The sequence below is a fragment of the Artibeus jamaicensis genome, unplaced genomic scaffold (assembly GCF_021234435.1).
Source record: "Artibeus jamaicensis isolate MK-2021 breed Jamaican fruit bat unplaced genomic scaffold, CSHL_Jam_final contig_452, whole genome shotgun sequence".
NCBI lineage: Eukaryota > Metazoa > Chordata > Mammalia > Chiroptera > Phyllostomidae > Artibeus > Artibeus jamaicensis.
The window spans coordinates 2,245,335-2,267,038 of record NW_026521837.1 but is presented as its reverse complement, the minus strand read 5'-3'; the positions used below and the strand labels follow the sequence as shown (position 1 = coordinate 2,267,038).

The 21,704-nt window shown below is 40.7% G+C and overlaps 1 protein-coding gene across 1 annotated transcript in view; it reads right to left on the bottom strand.

Annotated features, from left to right (window-relative positions):
* The window catches only part of CDS1 (CDP-diacylglycerol synthase 1), a 69,430-nt gene extending 50,907 nt beyond the window's left edge, over positions 1-18,523 (bottom strand). Inside the window, exons 1-2 of the mRNA XM_037156095.2 lie at positions 17,896-18,523; positions 314-441 (exon numbers count right to left, since the gene is read on the bottom strand). Of these exons, the coding sequence (XP_037011990.2) occupies positions 314-441; positions 17,896-18,012 (245 nt within the window). The 5' untranslated portion in view covers positions 18,013-18,523. The remainder of the gene's footprint in view (positions 1-313; positions 442-17,895) is intronic.
* Positions 18,524-21,704: the final 3,181 nt, after the last annotated feature.

The following is a 21,704-nucleotide window of genomic DNA, read 5'->3' as shown; positions in this document are numbered from 1 at the left end:
TTTGGTAAATACACCAGTGGCTTCAGAGATCAGACATTCTGGAACAAGAATCCCAGGCCCTCTTCTTCCTAGCTCTGTAACCTTCACCCAGTTAACCTCTCTGATGTGGTTTTCTCACACTTCACAAAACTTTAAGGATTAAATAAAAGGATACACATTAAGCATCCAATACCTTATACGTCTAATATACAATGAAAAAGTATAGGTCTTCTCTTTCAGAGTCCCAAAACTTAGAACTAGTAAAACTTATTACATGGACCCAGAAAACATCACACCTTATCTTGTGCACCCATTTATCTTCATGCAATCATACCTTGAAGATAAACCAGACAGAGCTTTCTTGAGGATTTCAGGGGTTCTATCTGAGGATGGTGAAATTTCTGGAATGTCGGAATCTGTTCTGGAATCCAAATCTCCGTATCTGTCATCAATATCTGTTTCCTAAAATTAAACAGCAAGGAAGATCACTTTGTAAAATAGAAAAAGATCACACACTTGCCAATGCATTTATTTATTGCTGTGTGTGAAATCTCAGTTACATAACTTGAAACAAAGAAACAACTGTTAGCTTACCTTGACTGTCCAATCTCTGTTGTACTTCCTTATTAGGAAAGTTTGATTATCTTTGCTAAAATCTATCAATATAAGGAATTCATTTTAGAAGATATACAAAAAGAAATTCCTATATTATCTAAATCATAAATTTACCACAAGAATCAAATATTTATTCTTTTGCTACTTAACTGGGAGAACATGGTGTTAATTCCATGTAGATTCTGATCAGCTATGCACAGTCCATCTTGTTATTTGATTACCATCAAACATCAACAAGAGTAATATCTTACACTAGCACAGAATTTTATATAAGTACATATAACTCAGTTTTGAAGTTGTTCACTATGCTGTCATGTAACAGTCTCCACTCCTGTGTCCTGCCCTCCCTAACCCGCCACACAACCCACCTTTAGTAAAGAATGCTACACATGCATGTACTGGGTTGGCCAAAAAGTTCATTTAGTTTTTTTCCACAGGATAGTAGCACTTAGTAGCACTTAGCATTTAGTAGCGCTTAGTTGTCTTTAACTTCATTGGAAACAATTTTGTTAGATTGTATTGTGACAGCTGTCATATTAGTGTGCATTAACAAAAGCCTATCAAAATTGCTGAATTCTTTTGCAGCCATTTTAATAGTGAAGATGGAAGAAAGTACACAACGTTTTCAGCATACTATGCTTTATTACTTTAAGAAAGGTAAAAACACAACTGAAATGCACAAAAAGATTTGTGCAGTGTATGGAGAAGGTGCTGTGACTGATCAAACATGTCAAAAGTGGTTTGCGAAGTTCCCTGGCACTACTGACATCTTGGCCAAATAATTCTGTGCTATGGGGCTGTCTTATGCATTGGAAGATGTTTAGCAGCATCGCTGGCCTTTACCCACCAGAAGTCAATAGCAGGAGATAGCTAACATATTCAAAATATACAAATCAATAAAGTTATTGGTGAAAATAAAAAGGGTGTCTTTTATTTTACAGAAAAAAACTAAACAGGCTTTTGCCCAACTCGATTCTTTGGGAAAGTGGTTTACAGAGGGGGAATTTGGGGCAAGGGTGCTCCAAATTCTGGAGGGGAGGAATGAGAAATGTTCAGAGGAGGTGAGTGCAGGCAGCCAGAGCACTGAGCAGAACACTGGGCCAGGAGTGACCCTAGAAATGAAAGTGCTTAGGAATTTAGAAGGTTCAGGAACCTCGAACCAAACAGCCCATATTAGCGCCTAAGTATCAGCAGATTTCATCACCCCCTTTGAATGTTTCTTTATCCATAAAATGGGAGTTTTTAATATTAATGTATAATGTCAATATAATGCCAAGGACTTAGTGAAATCAAAGAAGTGAGCTGTTATTACATGATTGAAGCAAGTTTTCCAGTTCTCATTAAGTAGCTTACCAAATAAAATTTTAGCCTTGGGGAAATATTTTTAGTTTTCATAAAGTAATAATAAACTTTTGTTTACTAACTGTAACTTTCTCACTCTATAATTATGAATTTAAATGACATGATACCATGAAATGCAACAGACATGTTTAATGACACTATGACACTGAGAGTCAGTTGGTCCCAAAATAGCTTAAACAGAAAGAAATGTTGCCTTACTAAAGCACCAAATGAAATATGCCCTTGAGAATGTTGGGGCAGCCACTGTCAGTGTGACATGCCACCAGGTCTTTGACACCTAGAACAATGGAGCATATCACTTTTTTTTCTTTTCCCTACTACTCTTTTTTTCTACCTCAATAAGCCAGAGTGCCATCTCTACTCTGCCCAGCAGAGTAACAAAGGGTAAATCACATAACCCTAAAAAACTCAGCTTTTGTTTGGTTTTCTCATAGAATAAAAGCATTGGACCAGAATTCAAACTGTGCTCCTCAAAATGCTAAACCTTTTTAGCAAACCTCTTCAAAGTCCACTTGGCAATAATGGTGATGTATAAAGACCCCTCTCTCCACCCCCTGAAGAAGGCTGTCCTGCTTTTATTGTTATTACTCAGGCTTCTGTTTTCTATTTTATACCCCTGGAAAAACAAAATGAAAAACTGAAGATTTAACTAGGCTTCTTCATTTTATGCTAATAACTATGGAATAAAGGGTAATTCTTAAAAAGTGCCATTTTAGAACAATTTTACCCAACTGCTGGAATTAGAAGCAGAAAGTTGTGTTCCTGCATTTCTCATATGGATCCTGTTACAAAGATGCCAGATCTGACAAGTAGACGGGAGTTTGATTGGAGATAATGGAAAGAAGGAAACAGTACTTTAATGAGCGAGTATGGCCACGCAGCATTGTGCATGCTGAATGAAGGTACTAAAATGTTTAAGAAAATCAAATTAAGAGCTTCTTCTCCAGCCCATAATTTAAATACAATAATCCTCCACTCTCCATTATAAGCTCATGTTCTCCCACCACCCGCCAGGTGATAAGCACCCTCATAATTTCCTTTGCATCTCTCTATACACTCATGACTCCCCATAAACCTGGGTCTCTAGCTCCCAACACACTATATCTCCAGGTGGATTTTCCACTAGCATCACCTGAAACTCACATATGAAAAATGACCTCTCTTTTTCCACACCAAACTTCCTGCCCCTGCTGTATTTCTTACTCAGGTGGAGACACCACCACCGAAACAGTTAACCAATTAACTCAGGTCAGGAAACTGGCTGTTAACACTTCATCTCCTTCCACCAAAACACAGCCACTTAGCACCAGCTGTCATTCACCTTTCCCCCATGTCCATCCTCACCCACAGCTTCCTGAGCCACCACCCTCTTTCTGGTACCTCAGTACCTCATCCTCCTGCCCTTTCTACTTTATTTTCAACATAGAAGGAATCTCTCTAAACTGCAAATCTGACCTTAACACCCCCCAGCCTAAAACCAGAGGACAGAGTCAAACTATTCAACACTGCTTCTACTGTTTGTTGTTCATGATGACACCTTGTTCTTGTTTGTACACCACACCATTCTTGCTCTTGCATCCAGATGTTTGTTGTCTACAAAATATATATTGTACATTTTCTCTGTTGCCCGCATTCTAATTCCAATCCTCCCTTCCTCATTGCTGAAACCTAGCTACTGCCCACTCATCCTCAGGCCCTGGCTTCAAGGTCACTTCCTTTACAAATGTCTTTCCTGAACGCCAGCTCCACGTTAGCTGCTCTTCAAATGTGTTTCCACAATTTCCCTAATTTTTACCTATTAGTATATATTAAAGGTATCTGTTTGCTTTATTGCTATCTGCATTTTTTGGTAGTCCACAGGCTTTGTAAGAAGAGGAAATACAGTCCATTGGCCTCACTCTTGAATCCCAGTAAATCAGCAGAGGACCTCGTACAGTGGCTGGTATTTATGAAGCAACATATAAGTGTGATGAATGAATTGAGCCTGTCAGCTCATGATAAAATTTAAGATTAAAATTAGAAGTTCTCATTTGTTCCTGCTCCTGAGTAGTCTCCACGAAGTCACTTTTGGCTTGGGACCTTAGTTCTACTTATGTAAAGTGAGGGCTTACTGACTCTTGTTCAAGTATAAAATTAAAATATGTCTGATAATTAATGGCTGAAAGCTGAAAAAATAAGTTTCTGTATTACCCTACAAATCAAATTCCTAAGGGAAAGTGATTACAAAATAAGAGCGAAAGCACTTGATAAATACTGATTTATTTATTCCTCATTTTACTGTATAGGTAGTTAAATAATCACCTCCATTTTGTAGGTAAAAAAAAATTAAGCCTCAGAAAGATTAAGTGCCCAAGATTACACAGCTCTAAGCAATGTAGCTGGGATTTGAAACCATACAGGAGGGTAATTAAAATGATAATTCTCTCCCAAATTGACCTCTAGATTTAGTGCAATCCCAATAAATAAATAAACAGGCTTTTTTTTGTAGAAATGTACAGGTTGATTATAAAATTTACATGAAAATGCAAAGAACCCAGAAGAGTTGAAACAGTCTGGAAAAAAAGACCAGAACTGAGGAACTTACACTACCTACAGTGAAGCTGCAGTATTGATGTAAAAGGAAAAATGATCAATGGAAAACAGACTGAACAGAGTCCAGAAATGGACCCACACAAATATGGTTGACTGATTTTCGATAAAGCTGAAAAGGCAATTCAGCAGACAATGTTGAAACAATGGATATTCATGTGCAAAAGAAAAAAGAAAGTAAAAAATCTTTGATTCATACCTCACACTGGTTACAAAAATTAATTTAAAATACATCATAGGCATTTATGTAATATGATAAAACTTCCATTAAATCTCTGTGACTTCCATTAAATCTTTGTATTACACAAATATTTCTTAAATATAACAACAAAAGAATGACCCATAAAACAAAAAGTTGGTAACTGGAACATCAAGATCTCTGCTTTTCAAAAGACAATGTAAGAGAATGGGAAAATGAGCCATAGACAGGAAAAAGATATTTGCAAGTCACATATCAAATAAATGTCTTCCATCCAGAACACATAAAGAATTCTAAAATTCAATTGAAAAACAACTAAATTAAAATACAGGGGCAGCCCTGGCCGTGTGGCTCAGTTGGTTGGAGCATCATACCATGCACTGAACTGTTGTGGGTCGATCTCTAGTGGGGCGTGTGTAGAGGAGGCAACCCACTGATGTTTCTCTCTCCCTCCCTCCGTCCCTCCCTCCCTCCCTCCCTCCCTCCCTCCCTTCTTTCCTCCCTATCTTTTTAAAAAAATCAGTGGAAACATGTCCTTGGGTAAGGATTTAAAAAATATGTGGGCAAGATATTTGAACAGACTTTTCACCAAAGGCAATACAAATCTGGCAAATAAGCATATGAAAAAATGTTCAACATCATTAGTTATTAAGGCAATGCAAAACAAAACCACAATAAAATACTACTACATATCTATTAGCATGAATAAAATTTAAAAACTAAACATACCAAGTGTTGTAGAAGACGTAGACAAACCAGAACTCTTTTATACTGCTGGTGGGAATGTACAATGGTACAACCACCTTTTCTCAAGTTTCTCAAAAAGCTGAAGGTACATCTACCATATGACTGAGTCATTCCACTCCTACCTATTTGTCCAAGAGAAGTAAAAGTATATATCCATACAAAGTCTTACAAAAGTGTTTGTGGCATCTTTATTTATAATAGCTCCAAACTGGAAATAATTTAAATGTTCAACAGGGAACAGGATGAACTGGGCTATGCTCATACAATGGAATACTACTCACCAAAAAAGATGAGTGTACTATTAACACAGACAACAATATGAATGAAGGTCAAAGTAGTTATGCTGAGTAAAAAAGGCAGAAACTGATGAAGGTAAGCAGTGATTTATATGTACATATAATATAGATATGTATATATACATGTGTATATGCATACATGTATGCATAGTATTCCATTTACATAAAATTCTACAAAATACAAACTCATCTATAGTGCCAGAAAGCAGATCTGGGAGTGAGGAGGGAATTAGAAGTGGGCAAACTTTTGGGGGTGATGGATATGTTCATTATCTTGATTTCAGGGATGAACTCATGGATGTACACACGTCACAGTTTATCAAATTGCACAGTGTATAGCTGTGTAAGTCACTTATAGCTCACGGTGACTCCTGAAGAGTGGACTGGAGCCAGTGGTCAAGGTAAGAGGACGGAGGTGCTTCCTAATATTGGATACTGAAAAGATAGGAACATGGGCATGGGGCTCTAGTCTACTCAAGATGATGGCTCCCAAGAAAAGTTTCTAAACTGATGAAGGTAAGCAGGGATTTAGAATTCAACAAACCTGAGTCAGACAAGTAGGATCATGTTCCCCACCTTGAGTCCCTTTTGGTCCACACTGATCCCTGTACCTCATTCAACATTAAAACTGCAATGAAGCAAAAGAAAACCCTCAACTGACACATAGCACTGTACCTAAAAAAAAGGAAGCCTATAAAAAATCTTGAGCTAAACAGTTCTTACTTGCATGCTAGGTTATATTCCTGATTCCATTTTCTCTCCATTCCTTGTTTTCATATAGACACAGATGCCTTTTCTTTCTCCTAGGACAGGAAGTGAACAGAGGGCAGAATTCTGTCTGAGATGGGGCGGGAGACTAAAATGGTTTACAAACTAGTGAGTTAACCATGTTGTGCACCAAGAGTGAGAAGCAGGAGTTGTCAGGACCTTTGTGATGATGGAATTCATAATTAACTTCTATAGATATAAATCTGATTATCTCAGGGATAATCAGATCCTATCCTTTGCTTATTGACAATAATTGATAAAGCCTTTTTATCTTTTCCAAATTTAAGTTGAAATGGAAAAAATTGGTCCTCTAAATTTTTCTTTGCAGCCCTCTTTTTAAAATATATTTTATTGATTATGCCATTACACTTGTCCCATTTCCCCTCTTCATTCCCCTCCCCCCTGCACAATCCCTCCACCGTTCCCCCCCCTTTAGTTTATGTCCACGTGTCTCAGGTTCTTTAGATTCTATATTTCTCATAATATTCTTGCCCTCCCCCCTATTTTCTACCTGCCATCTATGCTACTTACTTTCTGTATCTTCTCCACCCTTCTCCTCCTCCCACTCCCCTGTTGCTAACCCTCCATGTGATCTTCATTTCTATGGTTCTGCTCCTGATCTAGCTGTCTGCTTAGTTTGTTTTTGCTTTTGTTTTAGGTATGGTTGTTAATAACTGTGAATTTGCTGTCCTTTCACTGTTCATATTTTTTATCTTCTTTTTCTTAGGTAAGTCCCTTTAACATTTCATATAATAAGGGCTTGGTGATGATGAACTCCTTGAACTTCACCTTATCTGAGCACTTTATCTGCCCTTCCATTCTAAATGAAAGCTTTGCTGGATAGAGCAATCTTGGATGTAGGTCCTTCCCTTTCATGACTTGGAATATTTCTTTCCAGACCCTTCTTGCCTGTAAGGTCTCTTTTGAGAAATCTGCTGACAGTCTGATGGGGACTCCTTTGTAGGTGACTGTCCCCTTATCTCTTGCTGCTTCTAGAATTCTCTCCTTCACTTTAATCTTGGTTCATGTAATTATGATGTGCCTAGGTGTGCTCCCCACTGAGTGAAGAGTGACTTCCGGTACAGTCCACTACCATACTATTCTCCATCAGGCATCATACTACCTAGTGGAATCCAATGCAGGGATCCAAGAAACCCAATGTGTATCAGTGGCACATAAAATGCCTTAGTAAAAGGCAAACCTGATTAGTCAGTCATCAATTTAAAATCTTCTGGGAGCTTCCCACTGCTCAGATCCAACCTCCTCTTACTCTCCAGCCAGGGCTCTTGGCACGCCCACCCTGACACTTTGTCTTTTGCAGAAGTGAACTTCCTGGACTACCCAGAGTGAAACAGTCTTATTGTCTCTACAGTTCAGAGTTAGTAACACTCTTCCTCCATGGAGCTCAGTAGTACTATATATACTACTGCTGAGTGATTACCAGCCACTCCTTGATCCCCAAATGAAATCAGGCTAACTCTCCCAATCTGCGACACCACTGCTTTTACTGGTTTTTGTTTGTTTGGTTTTTGCCAATCCTTCGTGCTGACTACAATATTCAAATCTTATCTGATTTCAAAGCCTGTTTTAAAACTTTCCTAAATTGGGGCTCCTTTTGATCTTTCACCAGTGACACACAATTTTATGATATTAAAATTGCACTATATTTTATGGTTTCACGTATATAAATGTTAAATTCCAAATTAGAAAGAAAGAACCCTGAAGGCAAAATCCGAGGGATAATACTAAAAACTAGAAATTTTAAGTTATATTCATTTGTGAAATATTACTGTCATGACAAATTTCTTTTATCTGAGACTTTGAGAGAGCTGGGTTCTCCACAGGTGCATCAGTTTTACATACAAAAAGAAATAGTGCTTACTGCTCTTCTGCCATGCCCCTGTTTGGAGGGAAAAACAAGTTTATGAACTAAGAATGATTAAACCTGCAATGTGTGAACTTTGATCTTAGTTTGAGGGAGACAAAGAGATTTCCAACAGACATTTTGGCAGCAATAGGGAAGATTAAAATATAGATTGTTTGTAGATAAGAAAGTACAGTTAATTTTTTTTAGATATGAAAATGTTAGTGTGGCTAGAATGTCTTTAAGATACATACTTTAATATTAGGAGTGAAAGGCCTACAACTTACTGCTGAGGTCTGCAACTTATTTCTAAATGGTTCACCAACAAAATATTTGTGTGTGTGTGTGTGTGTGTGTATATATATATATATATATGTATATATATGGTAAGATAAAGCAAATTTGGCAAATTCTTCAGAGTTGTCAATGTAAGTGTGCACGATGTACTAATCTTTTGATATTTGTTATTAAAAACTTTTATAATAAGACCCAGGAAAAGTTCAAAGCTTACAAATACATTGTTTGGCAATACAAATATGTACAGACCTATCAAGAGAGGGAAGGGAATACTGAGGATAAAATTCAAGCTGTGATTACCTAGGTGCCTGAGGGGTTCATTGTATCATTATCTTTTTGTACTGATTCCATATTTATTAACAGCAATTTCCATTATTGTAAGTAGTACTACCACATGCAGAATTCCAGGGGTACCAGCTACACTGAATTCTACATGAGTGGTGTCGCAGAGTCGTTTAAAGCCTCAACCCAGAAACAGTTCATGTACAAACCCAGTGGCGGTGGGGTGAAAATAAAATAAAAACCAAAACCTCAAGAGAGACATGAGTCTAATTTTGCTTCCCACATCTCAATTTTTGTATTTCAAGATAAAATGTTAAGCCTCAGATGGGCTTATTAAACATTTCCTGCCCCACCCGCACCACTGTGCTGTTTTCAGATCACCTGCTTGGGACAGGCAGTAAGCCGGATCTTAACCACCAGTGTCTGGCCCCACCCGAGCCAGCCAGGTGCTACATAAAGCTCTTAAATAGATGGTCGTGGGTCCTGGCAGATGAAAAAGAATCCCAAGCATAGCCAGGAAGCAGAAGAGCAGCACTGCTTTCCTAGCCAGGGAGTTTGCAAACATCAGCTTTCAACTTCCACAGCAGTGACCTTCTCTCACTGTGCCAGCCTCTCGCTTCTCCTTTCCTGTACACTGCAATTTTCTGTTCAAAAGAAAGCTTAAAAATCTTCATAGTTCTCCCAAAGTCTTAAGCAAGCATTCAAAGACATGACGTGAAAAATAACTTTGACCTCTCCCTGAAGATAAGAGAGTAAACAATTAGAAAGGTAACTAAACTTGGCATACCTCAGGAACAACCCAATGGGTCATTAAGGGAATTAGTTTCTCTGCTTTTCTGGAGTCACTTCTCAATGTGATGTTATTCTCATTAAACAGGTTCTGAAACACTCTCAACTAAATTAATTAAAATGTGAACAGCTCTAAAATAAAAACTAATGCTATCTCATCCTAATCAATTGTACAATAATCAAGGGAACTAGAAACAATTTTGTTTGATTTAAATTCAAGTGCCTGGAATCACAGAATTATTTAAGTTTCCGGCTAAAAGTTTCTGGCCAAATTCAGAAAAGCCAAAATAATTTAAAAATCACACAAAGTAATGAGGTTTTTTTTTCAAGTTTCTAAGTAAATAGTTCATTAATTTTATAAATTTTGGACCACATACCTAACTTCTCCTTTACACTATTTTAGTCAGAAAATTGGGAAAGAAATTTAGGTTTTGTGAAGGAAAAAGGGGCTATGTACTAAAACCCTGACAAGCTCAGGGGAGGCCTGCATGGTGTCCCCAAAAACTCAGAGACTGAAAGGAACCACCTCGGATGGTCTGAAATTAAAACTCTCAAAAGCAGATCATGGCGGGTAATCATGTCCTATGCTGGTACCTTTCTTGACAAAGTTCAGTCTTTATCTTAATTGAAACTGTCTATTTTCTCTTTGCATCTAGGATAACATGTCTTTAGAACGTCAGGGTAATTTCCTTTTTCCAGACCCCTTAGGGCACCCCAGAGCACAAGAACACAGAAATCCCTCACTGTTATTGTTAATGTGTTAATTTGTTGACTGTTAACTATCCTATACCTACCATGGTACAAGGAGTATGTGTCTATTCTTTTTACTTTTTATCCAGTCCTGGAGATTCTCATGCCTTCCCCCAGCTTTGCCTTCTCTTGCCTCCCTAATCCATCGCTAATGAATTTCACGTGACCCCCCCCTTTATGTTTTTCTCCTTTTACTCTAATGTCTAATGTATAAGATAAGGTGCAAAACTGCCGTTCTCTGGCTCAAATAAACTCATAAAAATTTTTACAGGTGTGGATGTTTCTTATGCAGTTTTTAAACCTTTTTCTCAAGTGTAAACTGGCTTTGTCTTTTGTCTATACAATTATTAAAGAGATTCAAATTGGTATTATGTTACATATATTTTGCAAACTATAAGCTAGTTTATTATCTTTATTCTATTGACAAGGAGAAAAATTCTTAGACGTTCAAAATTAAAATTACAGTGACTAGAAAGAGAGGGAGGGGGATGGAGAGAGAAACAACAGCCTGTTAATAGTTAGGGACCAGCTACTGCTCTAACAAAAGATTGCTCACATTCCTGTGTATCTTTCAGAATTTCAGATTAACCCAGGTGGCTATTTCCAAAGATTGTTTTCAGCCAGGCTCCACCAAACTAGAGTCCTCCACTTGTTTACACATGAGCCTGACAGACTGCTCTGCAGCCAACCAAGGAGTGGCCATTTCTTTGTGCACACCCTGTGCCTATTCCAGAGCCGGCCCAGCCTGCTTCACCTTCTCCCACCCCTTTGCCTACAGCTAACGTTAATTATTTCAAATGGTTTAATTCTTTCTTCCTCCTTCCCCTACTTAATGTATAAAAACCACTTGCAAACTCCCAGGTGATGGACATGGATGCACATACTGTCTTTCCTACCTAGCCATGCTGCTGGTGGTTTAGACTCCAGGTCCAAAGACCAGTATTCCTTCTTTTTGCTAGCAGTGGCCTGCCTAACAAACCTTTCTTTTAACAGGTTCAGCCAACAAAATTTGAAATTTTTTGTTGAACACCATAAAATAGGTCCACAATCCATGATAATTCTTCTACTAGTTGTTGAGAAACAAACATATCCTGGCCTCAGCCCTTTTCTCTAGTGTATTGCAGAAAGAGTCACAAAAAAGGTGACATTCAATCAGAACTTCAAATACCATAGGAACCCAACAAGTATTTATTGAATGCACAGAACCAAATCAAGCCTCCCCCCAAAAATGTCTATAAATTCTTAAATGACCTATTTTCCCTACACTGAATTAAAACTTGAATTAAAAAAAGACACATTTAAACACACAACAGTTAAAGGAAAACAAAACCAAACCTAAGTATTTAGCTGTGCTACCCTGAAAAAACATGTGAAAGTCTGTTTTATAAAAATGCATAAAAGTATATAAGTATAAACATAAATACAAAGGATCATCACACTACACATATATGTCTTATAATTTCTCTTTATGATATCATTTTCCATAGTAGTACCATTTTAAATTGTCCCGCTTTTCCCTGGTACATTTATAAAGACAAAATATTGTTTGCATCAAAAGATTCATTGCAAAAAGTCCACTACAAAAACTCCAAAAGACCAAAACTTGATCTAGCTGATGGCATCATATGGTAAAATTTCTCAAAATTTTAAGAAAACTGTTTAAAGTCAAGATCACAAACAGTAAGTAAAAACTCACTTAGTAACACCTGAATATTTTTATAGGTTTCAAGTATAATATAAAACATACTTTAAAGACAGGGGAAAAAACTATCCACCTTTCCCGCCACATAGCTGACAGCCTAAATCGATATGACTTTAGAATTTGACTGACTTGTTAGCATAACTTTACTATTCCTGGAGTCTTGTTTTGGAGTGCATGGTTCATCACAAAAACTTGTCAAAGACACATCATCACTTTATAGGGAGCATCAACAAACAAGTTTCCTCCAAAGACTAAAAATCCTTGCCTGGCTATTGCCACCAATCCAAAACTGTTACATTGTGATCCTTAACTAATCCCAATCAAGCCTCTGCACTAAAAGACTCCCAGAATTTTATTTCCAATTCTCGAAAAATCCAACATTCCTTTTCTCCCTCCAAGACTCTGCCAAAATGATCGGGGTGTTCTCTCTCACCACATGAAGCCATAAACTGAATTTTGCCTTATAGATGGCTGGTGGTATTTGGAGAGGCAGCATTCAAAACATATTGTTAAATAACAAAATGAATATGCTTCAAATGACAAAGAATCATGAACAATTGTTTAGGTGTTAATGCTGACTGGCAATCAATCAACAATTCAGAAGTATCAGCCAAAATGATATTCTAGAAGTCTAGAACTAAACATTAGTGTTTTATAAGTGGCCTAGGTTTATATAAAAATTATAGAAAATGTTCATTACATATTCAGGTGGTACCAAAACAAACATTTTGAAAAGCGGGAGAGAGAAGATCAAAGTGTTTGACTGATTCTTTCAATTTCCTCAGTAAAGTGGGGTCTCAGAACCATAGAGCTGCAAGGGAATCTTAGAAACAGTGTATTAATCATTCAACTCTCTGTACATTTAAAAATAATAAACTTGCTGTACAGTGTGGTTGTTATTGCCCAAGATAATCTAGAGCAAGTGGCAGGACTGAAACTAGAACGCATCTCTGCCAGGACACTTTTGGAATGTTGTGTTAGGGAGTGTGCTATGAAACGACCCAGAGGCGACTAGTCCTTAACCCAGTAGCAGTAACAGTCATAGTAGTTGATGTTTGCAATGATTTAGAGTTCAGAGAGTACTTTTACATCTTACTTTATTTGCTCCTCATAACAAATATGTGAACACGGCCAAGTGTCCCAAAATGAAGAAACACAAGTTCAAAAATTAAAAGTTTATTTTTAATATATGAGTATTTATGAAAGAAACTACACACATCTCAAATGGGGAGGGACAGAAATTAACTGAATTCTGAATTCTTTCACCCTCAACTTCACAAACCAAACTCTGTATCAAAGCAGCAACCCCACATACAAGCACAGCAGGGACACTGTGCAAGGTGTGCTTCCCTTTATGGCCACAACTTCCATGTGCACCCTCTGTTCTCTCACTCTGGTCCAGTGAGTCAGTTTTTAGCTTCATCTACAATTGCTCACGCTCTCTCAGTCCACCTAGAGCTTCAACAACCCACTCTGGGCTTCAGTACTTTCCTGCCCACTCTAACTCATGGTCTGCCACTTCAAACCCAGCCTCACTGACTCCCTCATTCCTTTGGCATCCTTGCCCTGAAATTCTCAGACTGAAATTACTCCTATTGCCTTTCTTATCTTCATCTATTAAATGGGGAATATTCCTAACACACACACTTGTTATGAGGAGCAAATAAAGTAAGATGTAAAAGTACTCTCTGAACTCTAAATCATTGCAAACATCAACTACTATGACTGTGACTGCTACTGGGTTAAGGACTAGTCGTCTCTGGGTCTTTTCATATCACACTCCCTAACACAACATTCCAAAAGTGTCCTGGCAGAGACGTGTTCTAGTTTCAGTCCTGCCACTTGCTCTAGATTATCTTGGGCAATAACAACCACACTGTATAGCAAGTTTATTATTTTTAAATGTACAGAGAGTTGAATGATTAATACACTGTTTCTAAGATTCCCTTGCAGCTCCATGGTTCTGAGACCCCGCTTTACTGAGGAAATTGAAAGAATCAGTCAAACACTTTGATCTTCCCTCTTCTGCTTTTCAAAATGTTTCTGCATCCACCTTCCATTCCTCATTCCTTTCCTTAGATACCCCAATTTTCTGAATTCTTCACACTATGCCTGCTTCCTTTTTTCTAGATCCTGCCCATCCTCATCAGCATCTTCACTCCCTCTTGACTTCTTTCACACAAATACTCATCTTCTCTCCCACGATAAAGGAAACATCCTGTCTAGCTTCTGTTCCTGCATTTCCTTTTGCTGGAACTTCTCGACAATAACTACCAGTATTTCACCTCTCACATTCCTCACCCTAAAACCTGGCTTCTACTGGGATCTTTGCCAAACTCAGTGTTCTATGCCTTGCCCTCTTTCCTAAATGCTCCTGACGACATCCTCTAGGCACTCCCTCTCTCCCAGGCCCCAGGACCTCACAATGTCGGTTCCTTCCCTGCACCTCCAAACCACTTTAAACATGGGCACCTTCCAAGGCTCTGTCTTTAGTTCTCCCCGTAACCCACCATCATAGTCAAAAGTTGACATCTCCACACCTGGCCTTTCATTTCAGTTTCCACCACCTCCTTGAACCACCTCTCTATTTTAGAGAATGACATACCCTGTCCAGACCAGCTCACCCATGCTCACTTCTTCCCTGCAAAACTCCCCAATAATTCTTGCTTCTTCCCTAAAAGACTCTTAAGTTGTGGCTTAAAATGTTTTTCTGGCAGGCCCTTCTTTTATTAGTCTTACTTTGATCATCCTCGTCTAGGTCCTATCAGCATTATCAAAAACACACATCCTCTCCTCCAAGCCCCCTTCCCTTGCCCCTACTAGACTCACTCTAAGCCCTCATCACTTCCTATCTATAACACTTGCACTACTCTAGTATCTGGTTTCGCTGTGGCAGGTCTCGCCCCCTTCCAACACTTTCTCCAGACTGCTGAGTGATAAGCTACTGCCTTTGCAAACACTTTTCAGTGGCTTCCCAAAGTCCATGGAATAAAGCCTAACCTCCCTTACCAGACTCTCAAGCTCTCAACCCCCAAACCCCAACTCCCAAGAACGCACAGCATATGATCCAAGATTACCAAACTAATTTCAGGTCCCTGTGCCTACAAGGCTGACTCAAAATAAATAGCTCCATGTGCCCTTTGCCTAGAACGTCCTTCCCAACACTTGTCCTCCTGGTGAGTCCCCAGGCATCTTTCAATTCCAAGCTCAACTCTCACCTCCTCTTTGAAGCTTTTCCTGCTGTCTCCATGTAGAGTCCAACTATGCCCTCCATGTGAATAATGAACCTTGTTCAGACTTCTAATAAATCTAACTTATACATGTCTCCCTGGGAAAGAGGAGTCCTTGAAGGGGTGGTCTTGTCATCTCTCAAGTATTTCTCCAGCACTTGTAACATAAGGAACATCCCCTTGCAGGCAAGAAGCACTTTTCACTTGCTAATTATCTTGAGCACAGAGCCTTCTCTCAGCATAAGTCACCAGGTCCTGAACAATGAGAATGTCACATTAATAACACCATTATTAAAAGACTACAAAAAGCATGAGAGTGTACTATATGGAATACAAGGCACCTTCTTCGCTTCTTGCATTAATTCTCTAAGTGTTTTTGCCTTTACCACAACTTGAACAGAGAAGAGATTAAATGAACCAAATATTAACCAGCCTCTGATGTGCAAAATGATTTTAAAATAGCCCTAGACCTGGAATACAGGTGCATTCGAATATACAGCCTGAAAAGAGAGGAGAAACAGAAGATAAAGTTCAACGACTCCAGCAAAGCTTTGTAAGACAAGAGTGCCTCATGATAAAGCCTAAAAATACAGCAATATTTTAGATACAATTTGAAAATGTTCATCCCTAAGAAAGCTTACAAGATTACATATGGCAATGTGTACACTCAGAAAACAAAATGCAGCTGGCTTTGTGTTCATGAAAACCAACAGTGCACCATTTAAAAATAAATAAATAAATAAATAAATAAATAAATAAATAAATAAATAAATATTCGGTGAGGTGACCTAGTCCCTGAGACAGCAATGCTAATGAGTGAAATCAAACCTTAGAAATAGTTTCCACATTAAATATACTGGGGTGTTAAGAAACTAAGTTTACTCAAAAGTTATTTTATCCATGGCTTCCTGAACATGTTTTCTCTTATTAAAGGCTTGTTAGCTTCTTCTTGTTAAGGAAGTCCACACAGGGGGAGCTGGTATTTCCTCGATTCTAAACTATACCAGTCGGTGCTAAAATAAAACAAATCCCAACCTAATTAATTCTATTTTTGGTCTAGTTTCCAAGGCAGTTTTCACAAAGACTATTCTTAGTTTCTAGCTTTGTAACATCAGCCTTCAGAAGCTGGAAACTGTTATATTTTGTGTAATTCCTTGACATGTAGGTTTGTTCTATCACAGACTCTCATCTTATTCCACCAGCTATAAAAGGTAGAAAAAAAATATAAAGGAGAATCCATTGATTCTAAAGTTTCATTCCTGAAATCACTGTTAATTATTTCATGATATCATGTGATATGTTCTTACCAGGGATTCATAATTTGGATTACATCAACATCAAGGTCCAGGTGGAGCCCTCCCCAAATCGGAACTGCCAGTGAGTCTCAGCCACAGTACAAACCAGAAGAAAGTGAATCAAGAAACAGGTTCTTGTTCCAAAAGGCCACTGAGTTGACCTTGGGGAATACGCTTCACTTCTGTAATTCAAACTGCAATACCCACTTCCAAAAATAATGCTTCTAGGAACAGTTTAAGTGCTTTGAGTTTCTAAAATAAAGTGAAATTTTATTAACGGAACATTTTATAAAACAATTTATTCTCTGGCCCAATTACTTGAATCATCCAGTCTAAAAGGTCATAACACTGCATTTGCTTGTTTTCAAAAATCCCTACCTGCACCACTGTATTAACGAATAAGCTAAACGTTGACGTTTTCTACCATTAAATAGAATAGGGGTATCTCCTTATTCTTAAATGTGAAGGAAGAGTAATCCATAGAAATGGGAGTTAAAAGTCCTCAAGGAGTCCCTTGTCAGGTCAAATAAAATCTACAGGTAGACAGAAGACCTGCACTGTCTTCCGTGCACTCAAAAGAAGCAGGAGGATTCAACTGTGTCACGTGTATGGCACTCTTCAACCTTCAAAATCTATCACACTGAAAAAGGACGAGGAAACGAAAGTGCTGACGGGGGAGCGCGAGAAGCAAAGCCTCCGGCGTCAGGATCCAATGACACTTTAGAACCGAAGGTGTTCGTCTTAAGTTTAGTCCTCGGTAACTTTGTTTCTCTATGGAGAGGAGGTGTGAGGTGGCGGCTACTAGAAAACCGCAGCTGCTAGGGCGCCTGCAGGTTCCGTCAACATTCCAGCGTCGACCCCAGACCCCAGGGAGGGCGAGGGGCTAGAATGGGAAGAATCGACATTTCAGCCACCTGGAATCACTCAGCGGTCCCGAACGACGCGCCATCCCGGAGCCCGGTTCGTCCACCCCGCCCGGCGCGGAGGAAATAGTGCCGGGCCGGGAGGGAGGCGCGGCGGGCAGCCCGCAGCCTCACCTGCATTCCGCGGGCCCCACCCTTGTGCCCAGGTGTCCCGCCCAAAGCAGGACCCAGCCGCGGCTGGGTGTGCGACTCTCCCGCGTCTACTTACTTTGTCGCTGGTGCTCTCGTTCTCGTGGTCGCCGCCGGCCGCCACTCCCTCGCGGGGTGGCGGCGCCACTGCTCCCCCCGGACCGGGGCAGCCTCCCCGGTGCCTCAGCTCCAACATCTCCTGCTCCAGCGCGGCCGTGGCGGCCTCCCGAGCCCCGAAACCCCCACTGCTCGCGAGGTCTCACTGGCTGGCCCCCCTTCACCCCGCAGCAGCGCACTCAACGTCCAGCAGAGCCGCGACCACTACCCGCCCGCACCCTGCAGGCGCGGCCGCCGCGGCGGGTCACCCCCAAAACGGCATCAACGAGCGAGCGCTCGCGGCGGCTTCGGGCGGGCCGGGCGCCGGCAGAGCGGAGAGGGGCCAGGGGCGGGCTCCGGGAGCCAGGGACCCGCTCCGGTGTTTGCGGGGCAGACTCCGGGGCCCCGGCCCAAGCGGAGAAGGCGGAGACCCGGCGGAGCGCGGCCACTGGTTGCCAGGTGCGCGTCTCCAGGCAGAGGCCCAGGTGGTGAGAGAAGGAGGGGAGGGGAGAGAAGAAGGAAGCGTGACCCGATTTAGAGCTCCGCCGAGCTGAGCGCCGGCCGCCAGGGCCGGGCCACTCCCCGCCCCGCCTCCGGACGCCGCACGGCCCGGCCCCCCACCACCTTTCTCCCGGCTCCTGCCCGCCGCAGCCCGGTCACGCGCGCAGGCCCCGCCCCGCCTGGCCCCGCCCCTCTGCGCAGCACTGCGGCTCCCACCACCCCGCCGCCCCAGCCGAGGAGTGACGTCACGAGCCATCCCGCAGCTCCGCCCCATCTCGGCTGCACACCGGTTAGGAAGTAGAGCTAAGGTGCGACCTGGGCGGGCTGGAGACTGGGGTGGGGTAGTTGGAGGAGGGGTGAGCTCCGAGTTTGGAAGTGCGCGGTTGTCTCGAACAGCTGGTAAGACTGGAAGACGCCTGGCAGGTAGTGCCAGCAGTTAGCAGTACCCCTTCAAATGACTCCACCGCCGCACCAGCTTGACTCACTGTCGTGTGTCAGAGGTTTAGAGGCGTCCAGAAGCAGGAACTTATCTGGCAGGATGCACTCGCTGACTGCGAGGCATCACCTTGAAAATAAGAGTTGCGTTTGCCTCACTAGACGTCCTGGGGTGTGTTGGCCAGCGTCCCTTACACACCCAGGCTCTATCTCTGATAAACTCGAGTACTAAATCTCACAAAATTCACTTCCTAGAGTTCAAAGACAGAACCCAGGCCCTGAGATACCGTGGGGTTCAGTTTCCCAGCCAGTTAATCTTTCTGAAGAGTCACGGGCCTTGGGCTGCTAAAGCTGGAACAGGAAGGGCCCAAGATCCGCATTAATTCTATTCCAAATCCTGTTAGAAGGCGATTAGTTTTCTTGACACGTATCTGACACCTGGTCACTAGTGAGAAGCTGACAAATGGTAGAAGAAAAAGGACAAAAAGAAGGAAAGTAAAAACTAAATCAATAATATAAATTTCTTGAAGTCATTACTAACACCTGGAACCAGTAATCTTTTGAGAATTTAGTAACAAGCAAAAACGAAAAATCCAAGTAGGATGCATTAAAAAACAGAGCACGAGGACATCATTTTACTCCACCCAACAAATCTTTAGAGCTCTAGGTTCAGACTGAGTCCCCATATTTTGAAAAGGATATAGAGAAACAAGTCAGGCTTAGAGGAAGAGTAGCAAAGATGTTAAAAGATATAAATATCTTTTGAGTGATGGTCATGGTGTGGTTTTCCTTAAGGAACAGAAGGCTGTGGAACAACTAGGTTAATCAGTTGTTCTCCATTTCTTTTGGAGGACCAGAAATTAAGGACTGCCTCATTGTCGAAAATATGTTTGAAGAGACTGCTGAAAGCAGTGGAATTTCCAACTCTGGCTGCCTCACCTACTCAGCATAAAAGGGGCACTTTTCCACTCGGCCATTCAAACCTTCGTAGGAGTTAAGTCTGAGTTCTAGTCCTACCAATGCCACTAACTGTCAGTGTGGCCTTAGGTTAGTCATTAAACCTCAATGTCCCCAACTGTAAAATGGAAAGGAAGGAGGATGACATTTCTGGTCCCTTACAACTCACACAGGACTGCAACAAAAAACTCACTTTATCAGAAGCTAGCCCTTCCTTTCCCCCATGCCTCAAGAAAAGGGGATGTAGCATAGCAAGTTGGTTTCCTTTGTCTCCTTCCCCTAGTCAACCCCATAGTTCCTTTGACTTTCTTGTCATTTGCTGTAGGAGAAAAAAAGATAGCGAGAGAAGTGGAAGAAGGGGACAAGAGAGGACATGAATGCATGACAGAAGAAATATTCTCTGACCCTAGAAAAGTGGGACCAGAGCAGAGACTGCCAAAGCAGAGTGGTTTACTACTTTCTTCACCCTACCTTAACCACTGCCTACTTCCTATGTTTCAGCTGAGAAAGTAATTTCTTTATAGTCGTTGGTCTTCATTAGACTTTCATTATGTTTCATTATATTATAGTCATTGCTGCTTGTTGAGTGATTACGCTGAGCACAGACTGCAGGTACCACAGTTTATTTATCTTCATAGGCCAAGCCCTTGTCACAGTGCTGGACCCCGCCCCCACAGTCAACTCATGAGGAAGGAATGAAGAAATGGGAGAATGGCAGCGGTACAGCATAACCAGGGAAAGATATATAATATTTGTGATCTTTTTTATTAAAAGGTCTGTATTAGAGTTCGGTATCCACTGTCTTCATTTTTACTTTATGTGAAATAAAGGTTGATTTTAACATGTATTAAAAGGAGGTTCTAGTAATGACTTGCACATTACTTTGGATATATTATGATATAGTCGACCATACCGGCCTTACTGAGCTCTGTGTCCTCAGACTTTCTCAATGTCTTTTTTTCTTTCTTTCACATTTTCATCTTTCTTTATTCTTTTTTCAGGGAACTTGCATTCTTGAAGTTTGTTACATTCATGTTCAGTGACACACAATCTGGCACATAGCAGTTTCTAAAACCTCATCTGTTAGATCTGCATTGCAGATTCTACAAGCATTTACCCTGCTAACCCCAGGCTCATACATAGGCTAATCACGTGGCACACACCTGGCCAATACTTTTTGATTGATTAATAGATTTTGTACTTTAGCGATATTACAATGATTTATAACTCTGAGTGAGGGATTTGCTAGAGGACAAAGAGGGGCAGTGCTAACATTGTTGTTTATAATAGTTTTTCTTCTAGTTTGATTTTTTTTACCCTCTCTTGTCCCAAGGTGGAGAAACCTTGCTTGAAGTAGTAAATATGAGATGGAGAGACCCTTTACCATTCTCTTCCCTGAGTACTCTCTGAACGTTTCCAAACTGATAAACATTCCCCTCTTGTGTGGGAATTTGAGCTGCTTTCCGAATCAGAGTCTCAAAGGCGCCTGTCTGGAATGTCCCCACCTTGACAGGGTAAGAAGAAATCTCCCTCTGACAAGCATTTCTGGTTGCTTGGACACCCACTTTATAGCTTAATCACTTGACCTATCTTTCTCTGCTACTCTCAGTTCAGTTTGTAAGTCAGAGGTAGGAATTTCTGATTTAGTCCCACCAGTAAAACAGTTTGTGGGAAATTCTTGAAGGACAATTTATGTTTACATTATTTTTATGAAACATACCCAGGATGGTGCACCATTAGCTATCATAGTAACCACCTCCCAGAGGAATGAGTGCATTGGTGTAGTTAGAAGCACGGCTTTTATATACAGGCAACCCTGGGTTCAAGTCAGAGCTTTGCTAACTTCTAGCTATGACCCAGTTCACTTTACGGAGCACTTCATCACGCACAGCTGAAGCT